The 15,897-nt window shown below is 46.5% G+C and overlaps 1 protein-coding gene across 3 annotated transcripts in view; it reads left to right on the plus strand.

Annotated features, from left to right (window-relative positions):
- Nucleotides 1–15,897, plus strand: part of DPP6 (dipeptidyl peptidase like 6) — a 2,034,493-nt gene that overhangs the window by 1,884,580 nt on the left and 134,016 nt on the right. For all 3 annotated transcript variants that reach the window (XM_069647934.1, XM_069647936.1, XM_069647935.1), the window contains exon 18: nucleotides 15,487–15,585. In XM_069647934.1, the coding sequence (XP_069504035.1) occupies nucleotides 15,487–15,585 (99 nt within the window). The remainder of the gene's footprint in view (nucleotides 1–15,486; nucleotides 15,586–15,897) is intronic.

Here is a 15,897-nt window from a genome sequence, read left to right on the forward strand (position 1 = left end):
AGAAAGATGATGTCAGAAATCACAAGGCATGAAACTGCAGGTTTCAAGCCACATCAGCTTTCGGTCACCTGTTGTGTTAGAGGGGGCTGAAAAAGGTTCTAGGTCAAATGTTCAAATCAAAATGATCGAATGACAAAAGGGTCGAGTCAAAATGACCGAAAACCAAATGGTCTGTTTTTTTTTTTTTTTGGCGGGGGGTACCCCCACCAAAACCCTGTTTTTGGTGCAAAAATCACTTTATTTTACTATCCGTAAACCGAAGAAAAAAAAATATATTTTTTTAAAAAATTCCACCATTTGGTTTTCGGTCATTTTGACTCAACCCATTCGACTTTTTTTTGGTGTCGAACCTTTGACCGGACACCACTGAAAAAATATCCATAAGCATATTCAGGTAAACAGTTGGTCGCTGTGATGTCTAAAATCAGTTATCAGCCTGCAAACAGTTGACTTTCAAAAAAGAAAATTCCCAAACTGCATGTTACCTCGTAACTCAGGTGAGTTGCTTCTTTATGATGTTAAATGTGTAGTTGACCACCAGGCATATTCACATCACAGAATCTCATTATACAATATTTCCTCAAAGAAGGCTGAATTACTGCCAGTTTCCAAATGTGTGTCTAAAGGAGAATTTGGGGGGGGGGGGTTGATTTTTGTTTATCCCAAATTGAAATGGCTGGTAATTTGTTGAATTTGATTTGCTTGCACACTACTTTGGACTTGATGTAAAGATAGCCAAAGAAGGATTCTTCTCCCTTCCACCTCCCACTCCACCCAGCCAGCTCTGGCTGATGTGGAGATGGAGCTGCTGACAGCATTGTTGGCAGCATCTACACCTCCACTCTGCCACAGCCACTCTTCTCTTCTTGACTTGTGAATTGGGATGGGTGCTGTCGAGTGGTGGTAGCAAAATAACCTCCACATCAGGTTGATGCTAGTGGCGGCCCCCAACTCTCCCTCGTCCCATGACACACGGAATGTTAGGAATTCACTCAACTAAGCCTCGCATAAATTGCTAACCCGGATAGCTGTCTGAGGCATTGCCTGAAGAGGTTCATACAAGTAATCTGCCTAGCAGAGGTGCTTGTGCCAGGCTGATTTATACCCTCTGGGCCACACAGTGATGGCAAGATTGGACAGTGACTCTGCCTGTCATCATGGCATTTGGAAGGTGGAGCAGATATCTGGTGAAGGCACTGCTGGTATTATAAGGTCCGTAAAGCAAGGACCATTCTTCATAAAATCGTAAATAAGGACAGTAGAATATTTTAAGGAAACGTTATTTTTTGCCAAACAATTACGCATATGTGACACAAATTGTTCAATTTAGAAAAGAAAAATAATCCCAATGGATGACCTGAGATCCATGGAAAACTCTCTCCTATTTTTCAAAGTAGGGTGGGTAGCTGGGAAGTCAGGTCAGGGGGAGGAGATTCAAGAGAAAATCAAGAGAGTTTAGAGCACCAGACACCAAGTAGGAGACAAGCGGCTGGACTGGGGCATGAGGTAGCGTCCCCAGTTGATCTAGAGCAAAACTCACTCTCCAGAAGAAAGCCTAAATCTATTTTAAGATTTAGCGAGGGAATCCATGCAGATATGTCAATTATACACTTCTTTATTATTGAGGATTCGGGCACCTGTAATACTAGGGTAATAGTTGTGCTTGTAAACAATGAGAAACCCCTGTGATGAAGTTGTGACTCTAGGCACATAGGGTGTGTTCAGATGTGTATGCTTTCCCACATCATTAAATAGTGCCAAATAATGAACAAGGAGCCTATTCACTGTTCCCAGTACTTAAAGAGGCTCACATCCCATCCACAGGGAACACTGATAACAATGCATCTTCTGTCATTCACCACAGTGCAAGAAGTAGAGTGGCCATGGTCGCTAGCACTGAAAGCCCCACGCTCTCACACTGAGGTTGGACATGAATGATACTGTCAGAATGCGGGAGATTGTAGACGGGGCTGCTCCGCTACCAATGCATGAGGTGGCATCCAACACCGACAACTGGTCCACTCATCATCTAACACCCGTGATACCACTGTGGTTGTTAGTCCGACTACAATTTGACTCCCTCCCAGTTCTGACAAACCTCCTAGCACCCAAAAGAAAGTAACCACTAGGAGGCCTAGTGTTACATCTGCGGGCTCAAACTAGAGTAGTTCTGGGAGAGATTCTAACTCAGGGGCACCAAGAAAGGAACAAAGCCCTCTGGGGTTTTAGGCCAGCAAGAGTGCTGCACCACAGATACTTCACGAGGTGTGAGGAGCAGCTGCCCACGAAGAGATGCTCAGCAGGGTGGATCAGAAAGCAAGTTAGTTCACTGCACAGCCAGGAAATGAAAGGTTGACATATACCTAATGCTGTTCCTGAATTGTACCAGTATTGTTAGCCAAGGCTTCTTTGGTCCATAGGACAGAGAAAAGAAAAAGAAAAACGATTGGTACTTTGGTGAATGCATGTCACAAGCATTGCCAGTTGCCATGTCAACAAGATATCCTGCTTCCCAAAACGCTCTCTCTTCTCTCTCTTGTCTGTTGAATTGGTATTGGCCATACATTCTGCACCACCTTATGTGCCCAATCCAATAGGGGACACCCAATGAACCACCTCTATCATTGGTTCTAGGAATCTACAGTTGGATACTTACATTTGCGGAGATCGAGTGGCTTGGGATGAACTTATCCAGATCCCAGCATCATGGGATCTGAGACATGTTAAGGCATCTTTCTATTTCCAGATTTCTTTTGTTGCCGATCAGCAAGAATTGTCTCTGCATTAATGACCGTGTTTCTTTTTTCTGCAAAGAGCAAAGGCTTCAAGGTCAAGGATTTGACTCTGTCATCCACAGAAAGGTTAACAAATGTGGCATCAGAGTGGAGTTTGTGGAATAGTGAAGATAGATCCATGCTACGATGAGCAGTGTTATACGAGGGTGGTTTTTTTTCTAATTAATGTTATTTACCATCAGTGGTACTGCTGACTCTGCACATATTGTACCATGTCATTTCTGGAGCTGGTGCTGTTTTTGTGGTATGAAATGGAAGGTACTTTATCCCAGCCAGTATTTACCACTGACCACTACTTGTTGATGTATCGCCATTTTTGGAATTTTGTCCCTAGACTTAAGAACTGCTAACAACATGCTCTCTACCCAACTGAGGGCACAGTAATGCCAATTCCAAGAGCATAACACCATCTTGTGTGAACTTTATATTAAATAACATAAGGGTCTTTTTTCCTTTTTTCCGCTGCCTTAAATCATTTGAACCCCTACCATTAAGCGAGCACACGCATTGCCAAACCATGAACAAGTACTGAGGTAGTGCTGCGTCATTATACATGGCACTAACAAACAGCTGTCAACCTCCGTCAACAGCAGAGCAGAGCTGGGCTGTATGAATTAGTCTGTCTACTGGTAATTGCACACCCACCGATGCTAGCCTGGCATTATTCCTGGCACACGAAATGCGAAGAGAATATGAATGGAACAGCTGTGAACTGTACGAAGCCGGATGTTTGGGATGCACCAGTCAGCGTTTTGCTTTGTTTCAGAGCTTTAGAGATTGCCTGCTCAACTATCTCAGAATGTAGGTGGGAGCCAATTAGATTTTGCTTTGGAATGTCTGGATCAACTTCATTATCACTTTAAAACAGCGCTTTCTATTCGGCAGCCTGTGAGTGCCTTGCCATGTGGCAGACATCTCAAAACGCCTCAGGGAATAGCAGACGCATAGCGAACAATGGAGAAGTGTTCTTCGTTGACTTAAACAAAAATAGGCACTGTCTCGGGGCACTGACACACTTTAAACTAAATACACATGCATTGTCATTTTATTATTGAAACTATGTTTAGTGAAATCTATTTTTGGTGCTGCCATTACACGTGAGACTTAGAAAGAACTGGGTTGGTGGAGAGGAGAGAGTGCGTGAGCTCAGAATGTGGGAGAACGTGCTGGTGGGGCAGAAGAGGCCTTGAAATGGTAGTGGGAGAAACAGTGATCTTGGCAAAAAGGATCATTTGACTAGAGTTGGGAGGCGAGTTTGCTTTTAGTCTTGGAGACGGTACCTGCGATGGGACAAGTCGATGAATAAGACTATATGAGCCTCATTATGAATTGCTGGTAATTCCGTTGTAATTCTGCTGAATTACCCCCAAACTCATCCACTGTTACCCCCACTTTGTTGCAATGGATTTACTATGGAGTTACAAGTGGTACTAGGGCGGTGTTGATCTTCATTTTTGGATTCCAGAGGACTCCTTGGGGATTTATTGGAATTGCTGCGAGCAGTAATTCTGCCATGGTAATTCCACCAAATTGTGGCTTCTGGAGGAAAATCCTCCACTTGAAGTTGAAACTTGTAGTTTCGTGGTGTGGGGAAAATGCTGGTAATTCTATTGCCACCAAAAAAATGTGTCAGTAACGGAATTGCCAACAGTTTTTTTCTGCACTGCCAAACTTGTAATGAGGCCCAATATACAGTGACTACAGTGGGGCAGGAGCGTGGAGATGGTTGGGGGCTGTCACCTTGCATGTGTTCTGCAGATAAAGTCATAGGTGTAAGGGCTTTCATTAAAGTTAGTTGCGATCTGGAAACAAATAAAGGCAAATGGATGTCCTCTGCCAAATATGTCCCACAAAATGTTTTCTCTTTGCCTTAGGAAATTCAGTCATTATGAATTTGGCAGTATTATATCCGGTAATACTACCAAACTCAACAACTGTTAACACAATGAAGTTATGTACTCACTAGTTATTCCCCTTTTTTGGGTCCCATTGGCCTCCTATGGGGCCATGCAGTATTGCTGCATGGGTCATACTGTCACCATTGCTGCATGTATGTGGTCGTGATTATGTCCACTCAAATTAATTGAGTTGATTTTTCTGGGTTTCGATCCAGAAACCCATAATTAGGGAGAGTGGTAAAACTGGTGATACTTCCATATACTGCCTATTTTGCCACTTCCGACTAACTTCTAATGAGTGCCAAAGACATTTTCAATCTACTTTCTCCCTGGTGAATGTATTGCAAGACAAAGCAGTAGATCTATCATTGCAGATGTGCTTATTCTCTGAGACTGGGAAAGGCATAGTGGTGGAATTGTAGTGTTTTTATTTTTTTACATACGTTTTTATTGGCATTTTCTTAATACAAAATATTTTTCGAACTCTCCCTTCCCTGGAACCCCACCCCCTCCCATCCTGTCCACTCTCGTCCCATTGGCTTTCCAATGTAATGTTTGTTACCTCAACAATGAACCTTGGACCATCAATATATTCTCTGTCCTTACGGCCAAACGCTTTTTCCCACCAGCAGAGCCACCGTCCCCCCTGAGCACCCCTCAAATCAAACCACTCCTAAAAGTCTCATTTTCCTCGGGCACCATGCTCCTCTTGAGTCTTTCTGCAGAAACTTCCATACCAAATCCCAGTCTGCCACGAAACCCTGGTGAGTAGGAAACCCATTCTAGAGCCACAAAATGCCATACATTTCCCACCCGTTCATGCTCTGAAGGTGGGTCCCTTGATTTCCATTTCTGAGCAATCACCAGAGCCCCTGCCATCATTAAAATCACATAGACCTTGTGCTGTGCTTTAGGGGTAGCTGTTCAATTGCTCCTCCTAAACCCAAAATTGCCATGCCTGTATTTCCCCTAAACCTGATCCCCAGAGCTTCCTCTATTGCCTCTTCCATCTTGTCCCAAAACCATTGGGTCTGTGCGCATTCCCACCAGATATGACTTCATGTCCCCTTCTACCCGCAGTCCCTCCAAAATGCCTTAGGCATTGTTTAAAAAAATGTATGCAGTTTCACTTGTTACATGAACTTTAACCACATCACCTGTATTTGGACCGACCTCGTTAGCTTGGGGATAGACTCCCACAGCTATCCTCATTCCTCTTCCTCTATCGATTGGCTGACTGATTCCTCCCATTGCATCATATAGCACCAGACCCCGCTTCCTCCTCCTGCTTAATGTGTTTGTATATTGTGCCCACCATATGTTTGTCTCCCAAGTCTGATAGTATTAGTTTTTGAAAGGGTGTCAGTGCTCTTATTGCAGCCACCTTAATAGTTGTGTGCATCAACCAGTGTCTCAGTTGTGTATACCTGAATATCTCCTCGTCTCCCGGTGGGAAATCAGCCTTGCATTGGTTAAAGGATTTGCTCTATCCCCCCTCAAGCATGTCGCGTATCTTGAGGCCCCCACCCTCTTCCCACTCGATACATTTGGACCCTGCTCCCGCCCTGCAGAGAATTGTGGGTTGTGGATTATCAGAGTAAATGGCGATGCATAGGTGGTAAACCCTGCCCTGGTAGCCAATTCATCTCACGAGTCCCCCACTAGGGCTCCTATCGTGCTCCGATAGAGGTTGTATGTTCTGTCCCTCTTAGGTTTCCACAGCGTTCCTTTAAGATGGCCTCCCAATAGTGCTTCATCCATTTGTCTCCATACATTATACCTGTCGTTCCTGAACCAATCTCTAATTACCCTTGTCTGTGCCACCAAGTAGTATACCCTGATATCTGGTTCTCCCATACCGACCCTATTTCTTGGCATCGTCATTACTGTGCGTGCAACTCTAGGTTTTTTTATTGTTCCATATAAATGTCCCTGTGTGCCTTTGGAGAGCGTGCAAGGATGCCTTGGGTACCCTTGTTGGCAAATTCGTAAAGTAATACATTAATTTCGGGAGAATAACCATTTTAAGGATATTAATCCTCCCTGCCCATGATATCATCGGGCTCTAGTTGAGTAGCATCTTCCTGATGGTTACTAATGGGGGTGGGTGGTAATTTGCTGCAAATAATGTTTCTATATTTTTGGTAATGTTAACTCCCAGGTATGTTATCTCCTTATTTGCCTATCTATATTGGAAGGTCTTTTGAATTTCCTTTTCCCTCCCTTGGTATCATTAGGTTCAAGATCTCTGATTTGTGGGTATTAATTTTTAACCCTGCTACTGACCCAAAATCTCTCAATTCCTTGTGCAAAGCCCCAATAAATCTCCTCGGATCCATAAGTGTAATTAGCATGTCGTCTGCTGCAATGTTATGATCTTTCCCTCCAAACGGGATCCGTACTATGTCTGGTGCTCTTCTTATTGTGTCCAAGAGCAGTTCCAGATGGAGCGCATACCACAATGGGAACAAAGGGCATCCCTGCTTAGTTTCTCTAGATACCTTAACTGTACCTGATAGTTGTCCATTGACCATCAAATAAAGCATCGGATTTAAGAACTTTGCTTTTATCATTGAGATGAATTTCCTCCCAAACCCCGTTTTTACCGTGGTTTGAAACATAAACTGCCACTCGCGTCCAAGGCAATCAGTAGAGCTGGAGTGATCTTTCTTTATGTTGATCTTTTCAATTAGGTTTGCTATCCTTCTAGTGTCGTCTCCCATTTGTCTGCCACGTATAAAATCTGATTGGTTGGTACCAATAGGTTTCCGTATGAGGTGATCTAGACAGGAGGCTAGTATCTTTGTGTAGATTTTTGCATCTATATTAATTAGTGCAATAGGCATGTACTAACTACAAGTTGCTGGGTCTTTCACAGGTTTCGGAAGTAGTACCACTTTTGCTTCTTCCATTGTTGGTGTGATCCTCCCCACCTCCCCGAATTTGATACATAGCTGAATCAAATGAGGGACCAACTGCTCCCTGAATGTCTTCTTGAAATTGGCCATAAAACCATCCAGTCCAGGTGACTTGTTAATCGGGAGTGACGTAATCACCTTGTAAACTTCTTCCTCAGTAATATCCTGGTCTAACTATCCCTTCTCCGCTTCTATTACTGGGAGTTCGTATTTCCTCAAATATTCTATTTGTGCCTGCTCTAGGTGGTCATCCAATTTATATAGGTCTGTGTAGAAGGCTGAAAATTCCCTGATTATGTCTGCTACTTCCAAGCTCTCCTCTCCCTCTCTTTTCTTATCTTCAGTATGGTCCTAGCTTTTTCCCCCTTTCTGAGAGTCACAAGCTGTCTGCTTTGTTAGCCTTCACATAGTATTTTTGTTTAAGATACAGCAATGCACATTCTCTCGCTTTTGTTTGCAAGATTTCCAACTGACCCCTTATGGCCCTGTATTCTCTCCGGACTTTACCATTAGTTCCCACCCCCAGCTTAGACATCGCCTGCTTTAATTTGTCCTCTAGGTCCTTTTCCAGAAGTCCCTGTCCCTTCGGGCCTTCACCAATGTGATTTTCCCTCCAATCATAGCTTTAGATACATCCCACATCACATGTTGATCCATGTCCCCTTGTGTGTTGTATTGAAAGAATTCCTCTATGCCCGCTTGTATATCGTCCCTCAATACTCTGTCTTTATATATGTATGAAGGGTATGTCCACTTCCACAGCCAGGGGGATATATCATTCCTTATAATTCTTATCATTATGGGGGCATGATCAGATAATGCTATTGCTCCCACTTCAATATCTGTGACCCAGCCCAGCTGGTTTCATGAGACCCATATGTAGGCAATCCTGGAGAAGGTCCTATGTACATGAGAGTAGTAGGTATGGCCCCTCATGTCGCCCCTCTTTTCCCTCCATGCGTCCACTAGTGAGAGTCTATTTATCTTCTCCCACAGTTCGTTTGTTGGTTTACCCTGGGGACCCACCCTTCCCCCACTCCTGTCTGGCCCCGGGTCCCACGCTATGTTGGAGTTGCCTGTCAATATAATTTGTCCCTTGGCAAATCCTTCCAGCTTGTTGAGGATTTTCTTTATGAATCCATCTTGGCCTGAGTTGGGTGTGTAAATTGTGGCCTGTGTGTATAGTACACCCTTCCCCTGCAGGATTATCGCTACATATCTCCTATAAGCACCTTACTCCCAGTCCACCAATGTACTGGTATAGTTGTTCCGAATGGCCCTAGTACCTCAGCCCTTTTCATCTGCTCATTAAACTGAAATATTTGGAGATACCCCTGTAATTTGAGTTTGTGCTTATCTGATGTTTGTACATGAGTTTCATGTAATGCCAGAAGATCTGGTTTTTCCCTTTGTAGGAAGTTTTCCAGTTTCTTCCTTTTCAGGGGTGAGTTCAACCCATTAACATTCAACTGGATAATGCTAGTATCGCTGGTCGTAGCCAATACGGTCCATTGCGGTAATTATCCCTACATTGGGTTTGTGATTGTCGTGGATGCAACCTCCCCTCCACGCCCCCACACCTTGTCCCAACTGTCCCTCCCCCTCAACCCACCTCACTGGGTAGACTCATCCGGCCTCTATCCCATCCCAATCTGCTCCCTCTGGGATTTAGCCCATACCAAAATCCAGCTTTGACCCTTGCAGGCTCTCCCAAGCCCATGTAACGATCCTAAATTCTTCCTTCCCCCCGACACCAACAACTCAAATATGATTTCCCTCCCAGGCTCACTTATGGGTGCTTCTGTGGACTGTGGAGTAATTCTTCAAATCGATGTGGCGACCTTCCATGCCTTCCTTTAGTCATTCATACTGTTTTTTTCGGGGGCCCCTTCAGTTCAAGCAGGAACCCTTTCTTTTTAGTATTCCTCTGCTTCCCTGCAGTCCATTCCCATCCCTTCTTCATGTCTTGTCTTTCCTTTCTTCGTTCGACTGACCCCGTTTCTTCTTCCTCAAACCCAAGTATCTCATTGCATGAGATGCAGTGTTGCTGATTTTCCCACTCAAACACCAAACCAAACGAAAGTCCATTGGTGTTTTGTGTCTCTGTCCCGCAGATAACACACCACTGGCGGTTTTTCTCCTTTTTAAAGGTCCTGGAATAGTTGTAGCTCTGTCCCATTTTGTGTTAGTTGTTTCACCTTTCTGGTTGCTACTAAAATCCTCTCCTTTTGACTGTAGTTTTGTAGGACCGCCAACACGTGTCTTGGTCTCGCTCAAGGTTCTTTCCTCAGTGGTCCAACTCTATGAACTCTGTCCAGTTTAAGTTTGGTCTCTCCATCCAAGTCTGTTAGGTCAGTGAATGTTGCAGGATCACAGCCTTGAGATCCTTGTCCTGAAAATCCTCGGAAAGGCCCTTCGCCCTGATGTTTGATCTCCTGGATATATTTTCAAGATTTTCCATCTGTAGCTCTAGGTTGTGTGTTGCACGTGCCAATTGTTCCACCAACTTGTCCGTTCATCGTGCGTTGTCTGCCAGTTCCTGGAGCGCCATTTCATTTGTGTCCACCCTTTGCTCCAGCTTGGTCACATCTCCTTTAATTTCGTGCAGCGCTAGTGACCAATCTTCTCAGATCTTGTCCATCTGTACTTGCACAGTTCTAGTAATTTTGTCCCCAAATTCCTGCAAGTATTGTCGGAGAATGTTTTGTGTCACCACTTGGTCTTCCCCAGAGTCTTCTTGGGCGTCCGTTGCTTGCTTTTCCAGACTTCCTTCCCCACCTGGAGGGGGTCCCATGTATTTTTTCCACATCTTTTGAAAAACTCCTTCCTGTGTTTTCTTCGCACTTTTCAGTGGATGGTGTGTTTCTTTCACCCTGTTTTTCGACATCTATGATTATTGTTCACTCAGTCTTAAGGGATGTCCAGTGGATATGCAAGTATATCTCCCTGCCGTGACTACCTTTACGAATAGTCGTGAAGGGATGATTGCTTGATTGTTGCCGCACCAGGTTCTTCGAAGCCATGCCATTACATGCCGTGTGAGTGCAGCCTTTCGTTTTCCTGCACTGGACCCTTCCCTCCGAAGCGACCCCTTCCACGAAGTGAATTGCAGCTGGCCTCATTACTGCTTTTGCTCCTCAAAATCGACACCACGCCTGGCCTTTGGCTCTTTCCTTCGGATGTTTCCCCCCCAGTCGGGTTCTTTTTCCCTTTTAACAGAGTTTTGGGTCGTCACTCCCTCCACTCACAGTTCTCATTGTGCAGTCCTCGCGACCGGATCAATGAGGTCCAGCTGGCGCTCTGTTCCACGTTCCTCTCCCATCTCCTGCGAATTGGGGCCTAGTGGTAGGTGTGTTCTGTCAGATCATGCCGCTTCGCCAATCTATTCAATCCGCTCTAATCCACCGGGATGGGCTCCTTGACCAAGCTTGCGACTTCATCAATGTTCTTCGACACACTGTCCTCCCATATCTCGCACCCGGGGGGGGGGTGAATCTTCATACGAAATTCAGTGGTGTCAGTGTCAAGGGCCAGAGGGCATCGTTTACAGTGCTCTCCTATTGGTGGCTGTCTTGTAATCCTCCGGAATTATACTGTTAAGGCACGGTTGACACTGGAAATCAGTGAGCTTATTTTTTAAGAGCCAGAAATCCAACGGGGCAACATTGATTGGGCAGTATAAAGGCACAGAAATCAGAATGGTGTCTGGGTTCCCGTGCCTTTACCTCCTTGGCCGATGGTCAGTAGTGATGGCCACATGTACGAACGTGTTGGTCATTACAGTGTATCCCTATGGATTCTCTCTACTTTTTTGAAAGGGAAAGGGAAAAATAACTCGTTCAGGGCTTCGATGGCTGCGTCATAGGACTGGTCTCTAGGCCGTAGCGTTCTAAACAGCCTCTGGGCGGCCAGTCCAACGGAGTATAGGGGTGTTGGGCATTTCGCTCTGTCCTTGACTTCCACCGCCTCAAAACACAGCCCCAGGTTCTGCACCCACGCCATTCACCGGAGCCCCAGGCTGGTGGGAGCACGCACAACATCAAAGGGATAGAGAGGTGCGAGCTGACCACCCTGTCGACACACCACCTCATTATCTTCATCCCCATGATGGGTACAGGGTGTGGCGCTTACTTGTGACATGCCCCTGGGCTGGCTACACAGAGTGGAAAGTTCTAGAGGGCGCACAAGCACTCCTTGAAGAGCCATTTACCTCTCGGGATCTGGTGGGTGATAACGACTGGATCCTGGGGCACCCGAGCACTCCTTGAGGAGCTGCTACCCCTTTTGTGAGTCTGGGCTCAGGTACAAAAGCACAAAGAGTTGGTGCCAATTTCTGTTCCCAGAGCACCGCGGCACCTGGGCCCTGCAGCACTCTCCAGGGGAGGACCTGCAGCTTCCAGGCCAAGACCTTCCTTATTGGCACACCGTTGTCTCTTCCTTTCCTCTGCTACAGGCCCATTGTTCCTGGGCTTCCTCCCCTTCACTTTCCGCAGAGGGTGCTGCCCCGTGTGGGCTTTGGTAGGCCCTTTGGTTCACCACTGCGGCCCAGTGTATAGTGTATTCTTCCTTTGTCCTGTCGGCAGAATCACATGCGGATCTTAACTGTCCTGGAGGCCACGCCCCCCTATTCTTTCTTTTGTGTCTTGTGGGCTGGGGCTCCCAGTAGGCCTCAGCACCCCAGAGGTCACGCCCCTTTTGGGGCGCACCACTGCCGGGTCAAAATTATTTAAGACGTACAATTTACTTTCACCCGTGCGAGTCCGGGTCTCGATGGGGCACGCATCGACGTCCCCAGCTCCTGGCGGGTTGTGTTGATGGCTCATCGGAGGAGCTTCCGCGGAGGCCACGTCTCTTTTCCAGGCCACAAAACTGGCCTGGAGACAAATTTTATTTGAATTTACTTCACCGCGCGGCCCGGGTCTTGATGGGGCCGCCTGCTCCTCTCATGTGCACGGGGACGACAGCGGATAGGGTCCTCCCCTTTTCTTTGTTCAGGCTGAACCACGAGGCCGATGCCGCAGCTCCCTCACACATGCGGTAGATGCTGCAGACGAAAACAGCTGCCTCAGCTGTTGAGTGGTGCTCGGCACCACAACCGCTGGCACCAGACGACCCATGCCTATGTCCACACGAGGTCCCTGGGCCACCAGCAGTGCAGCCGATGCCTCTGCACTTCGCCGCGGCCGACGCCGCAACCAGATGCACTCGATAATGCACCCGTGCTGTGGGCACACAGCAGATCAGGGGCCACACTGCACTGTCCGGATCAGCGGACCAGTTATCACAAGGTTGGGGATCACCCCAATATTAGCAGCCTCGGCACTGGGGGCTCCCGGGCCGGGGCTGCAGAGACAGGCCACGATCATGCTGCGGAAAGCACACAAAGAAACGGACACAGACACAAGTTGCCGCTTCCTGGGGCTCTGTTGCACTGCCTTTGATGTGCCAGCAGAGCCCCTTTTATTAGAGGAGCGTCATGACAATGTCATGACGCTTCCTGTCACTGAAACACTAGCACACACACAACACCAACGTTGGGCCACCCATAACATCATTGGCCACTTTTAAAATGAACTAATCACCAAATTGACCACCCAAAACACGGGAATGTCGCGGAGTGCGAGGTGTCATCATATGGACACCTTTCAATGACCGACAAACCAATAGATGTTCACCCACGGGAAAGCCATCCAACAGGCCATGAAAACTCAAAAGTACAGAACGATACAGATTCACAGTTTGGTACGCGGTGGACTCTGCAAGTTAAACCAACAAATTCCCTACTGCCACTAGAGAGGCCTGATTGGGATCCTAATCCGCTCAATAACAACAGCATACCCAGGCTGCCCATCCTGACCTGCATGATCAAAGAGTGCTTGGTGTCCATCAAATATTTATGAATGCCAAAGCTGAGCCAAAAATGCCTTGTGGGGCAACCAAACAACCAGTTGCAGTGAGCCCTCTAGCACGTGAGGATGAGGCTCTCCCTGGACCCTATCAGAATGTCGGTAATTGTTGGTAGGAATCATGGCATATCTATCAGTAGGTGAAGGACCAATGGGTACCAGGCAAGAGAAGACCATGACTGGGAGATCAGTACCATTGTAGTGCACTGTAACTGAACCTGTAGTAGAACCGTGGGGATCAGGGCAACCTTGTAATCCAGGACGCTTCATGCAAAAAAAGGAGACACTTAAAAAGCCTGCTTTTCATTTCCATGGCCATGCTGGCCCAATGGTGGATCCCTTTTTCTAAACCGGCATTCGACTGGGCTAGTTGTGTGGGCACCATGCGTGCAAAGCCACCGCCAGTACCAGCAATTAAACAGCTTCACCTGAAGGTGATGGAGACAGGGGAGGGCGGGGAGGTGGTCAAAAACTCACACGATGCACCAAACCCATGCTGTGGTTGTGAATCTTGGACAATCTCAGTGCTGTTTCAGAGCATGCTTGCTGGACATTCCCTTCCTGACCCACAGGGACAAAAGCCCCTCCATTACGTACTGTGCACTGTCTGCGCTACACATCATAAGAACAACACCCAGGTATGGTGTATTTTACAAAACTAAATGGTATACTTATGTGTGGATGGAAGCAGTTGAGGACTGGGAACGTATACGTTCGGGCAATCGCCAGCTGGGCCGGCCCTATCGAAGGGGAGAGGGCTGCTCTGGTGTTAGTTGAGGGCTGCCTCCCTGTGTGTGGTTGCTGCCCTCCCCATTCCATCTGAAGCCAGGCAGCATCAACAGAGACAAGGCCTTGAAAAGCTCGCATTAGCATGCCTAAAGGGCATGAGCCCTCCAAGGACCTCGGATAAACACGAGTCAACACGAGTCAATTGCATCTACATGCCCCGTGCTCCCATGTGGCGCTGATAGCTCAGTGCATTGGGTGCATGTTGCTCAGATCCCTGGTCACTTTGGAGAAAAACGTGTTCGAGCCTGGACAGGGCCCGACCATTTTGTTTGTTGTTGTGAAAATGTGTCCCATTAAAATGGCTAATATTTTTTAAAAAAAGAGCAGCAAGAACATCAATCTGTGTACTGCTGGCACTGCCATGCAAGCAATGGCCGCAGACATCCTATTGTATAGCAGCTCTTTTGAGCACAGAAGCGTTCTCAATGGTGTGTGCAGAGGAATTGTTGAGGATCTTTTCCACGGCTTGGTGTCCCTTGCTGCCCTCCCACTCCACCCCTGATTGGAAGCAGCAAAACAAAAGGAGGGCCTGTGTGCTGCACGTTCCTTATGGAACTGACTGGACAGTATTTGGGGATAAGGAAAGGGGAGCTTTGAATGTTGAGAGAACTATTTTACTGTAAATTGGTGTTTATTCATGTTGCATAAAACCGAAGTGCCTAATAGGAGCCTCTGTGCCATGCCATAGAATCCTGTTTTTCAAGTAGCCCGACGCGAGGAGATCTGGATAATGCTGCTCCAGAATAAGCAACAGATTTTAGCACAAGGATGTATTTAATAATTGAGGAGAAAAACACTGTTGTTTCCCTACTTTTGAAGCTTCCATGTAGAGATACCGTCGCTCTATCAATATTATTATGCTAAATATATATCATTGAATGAAATGTATGTTGCATGAATTTTGCTAAATATTGAAAACATCTAATCCTACACCAGGGGCGTTGCTAGGGGGGGGGCTAAGGGGGCTATAGCCCCTGATCTTTTGGTTGTAGCCCTGGATAGAATCTCAGGAGCTACAGCCAAAAGACTAGCTAGCCCCCAGTCCCAACAGTTCCGACATCCGCTTAGCCCCGGGTCTTTTCCAGACCTAGCAACTCCCCTGTCCTACACCATTGTGAGACTACAATGTGTATAACCTGTACAGTCATTTGTATGCTTATGCTGTGCATCTTGTTCACAGTCGTCGTTGAGCTTGAGAGGAATGTGCACGTGCAACTGGCAATGGACATGCGACAAATGCCCAAAGTGGAGTACCAAGAAATCAAGATAGAGGATTACAGTAAGTTTGAGTAATGTGAATTCCTTTTTTACAGAAGCAACACGATCACTGTGTGTTGTTGGTATGAATGCATAAGAGCTTGATAGGCTGAGCATTTTGTTCATGATGTGTCTGATTAAACAATGATCAAAGACTTCAAAGAAATACATTGAATTGCAAATGCTCTTCACTTCACGATGTACACATACCTGTAGGAGGCCGCACGCTTTTAAAATAACCAGTTCTTAGGTGTCTTCTTAATTTCTGGCTCTCCCACTCATGGTACGAATGGAGCTTGTGCGAGTGTGGAGTGAGAGAGCTGGCCTGAGCTGC

This window comes from Ambystoma mexicanum, chromosome 2q (genome assembly GCF_040938575.1).
Source record: "Ambystoma mexicanum isolate Mex_15411 chromosome 2q, UKY_AmexF1_1, whole genome shotgun sequence".
In the NCBI taxonomy this organism is placed as follows: domain Eukaryota; kingdom Metazoa; phylum Chordata; class Amphibia; order Caudata; family Ambystomatidae; genus Ambystoma; species Ambystoma mexicanum.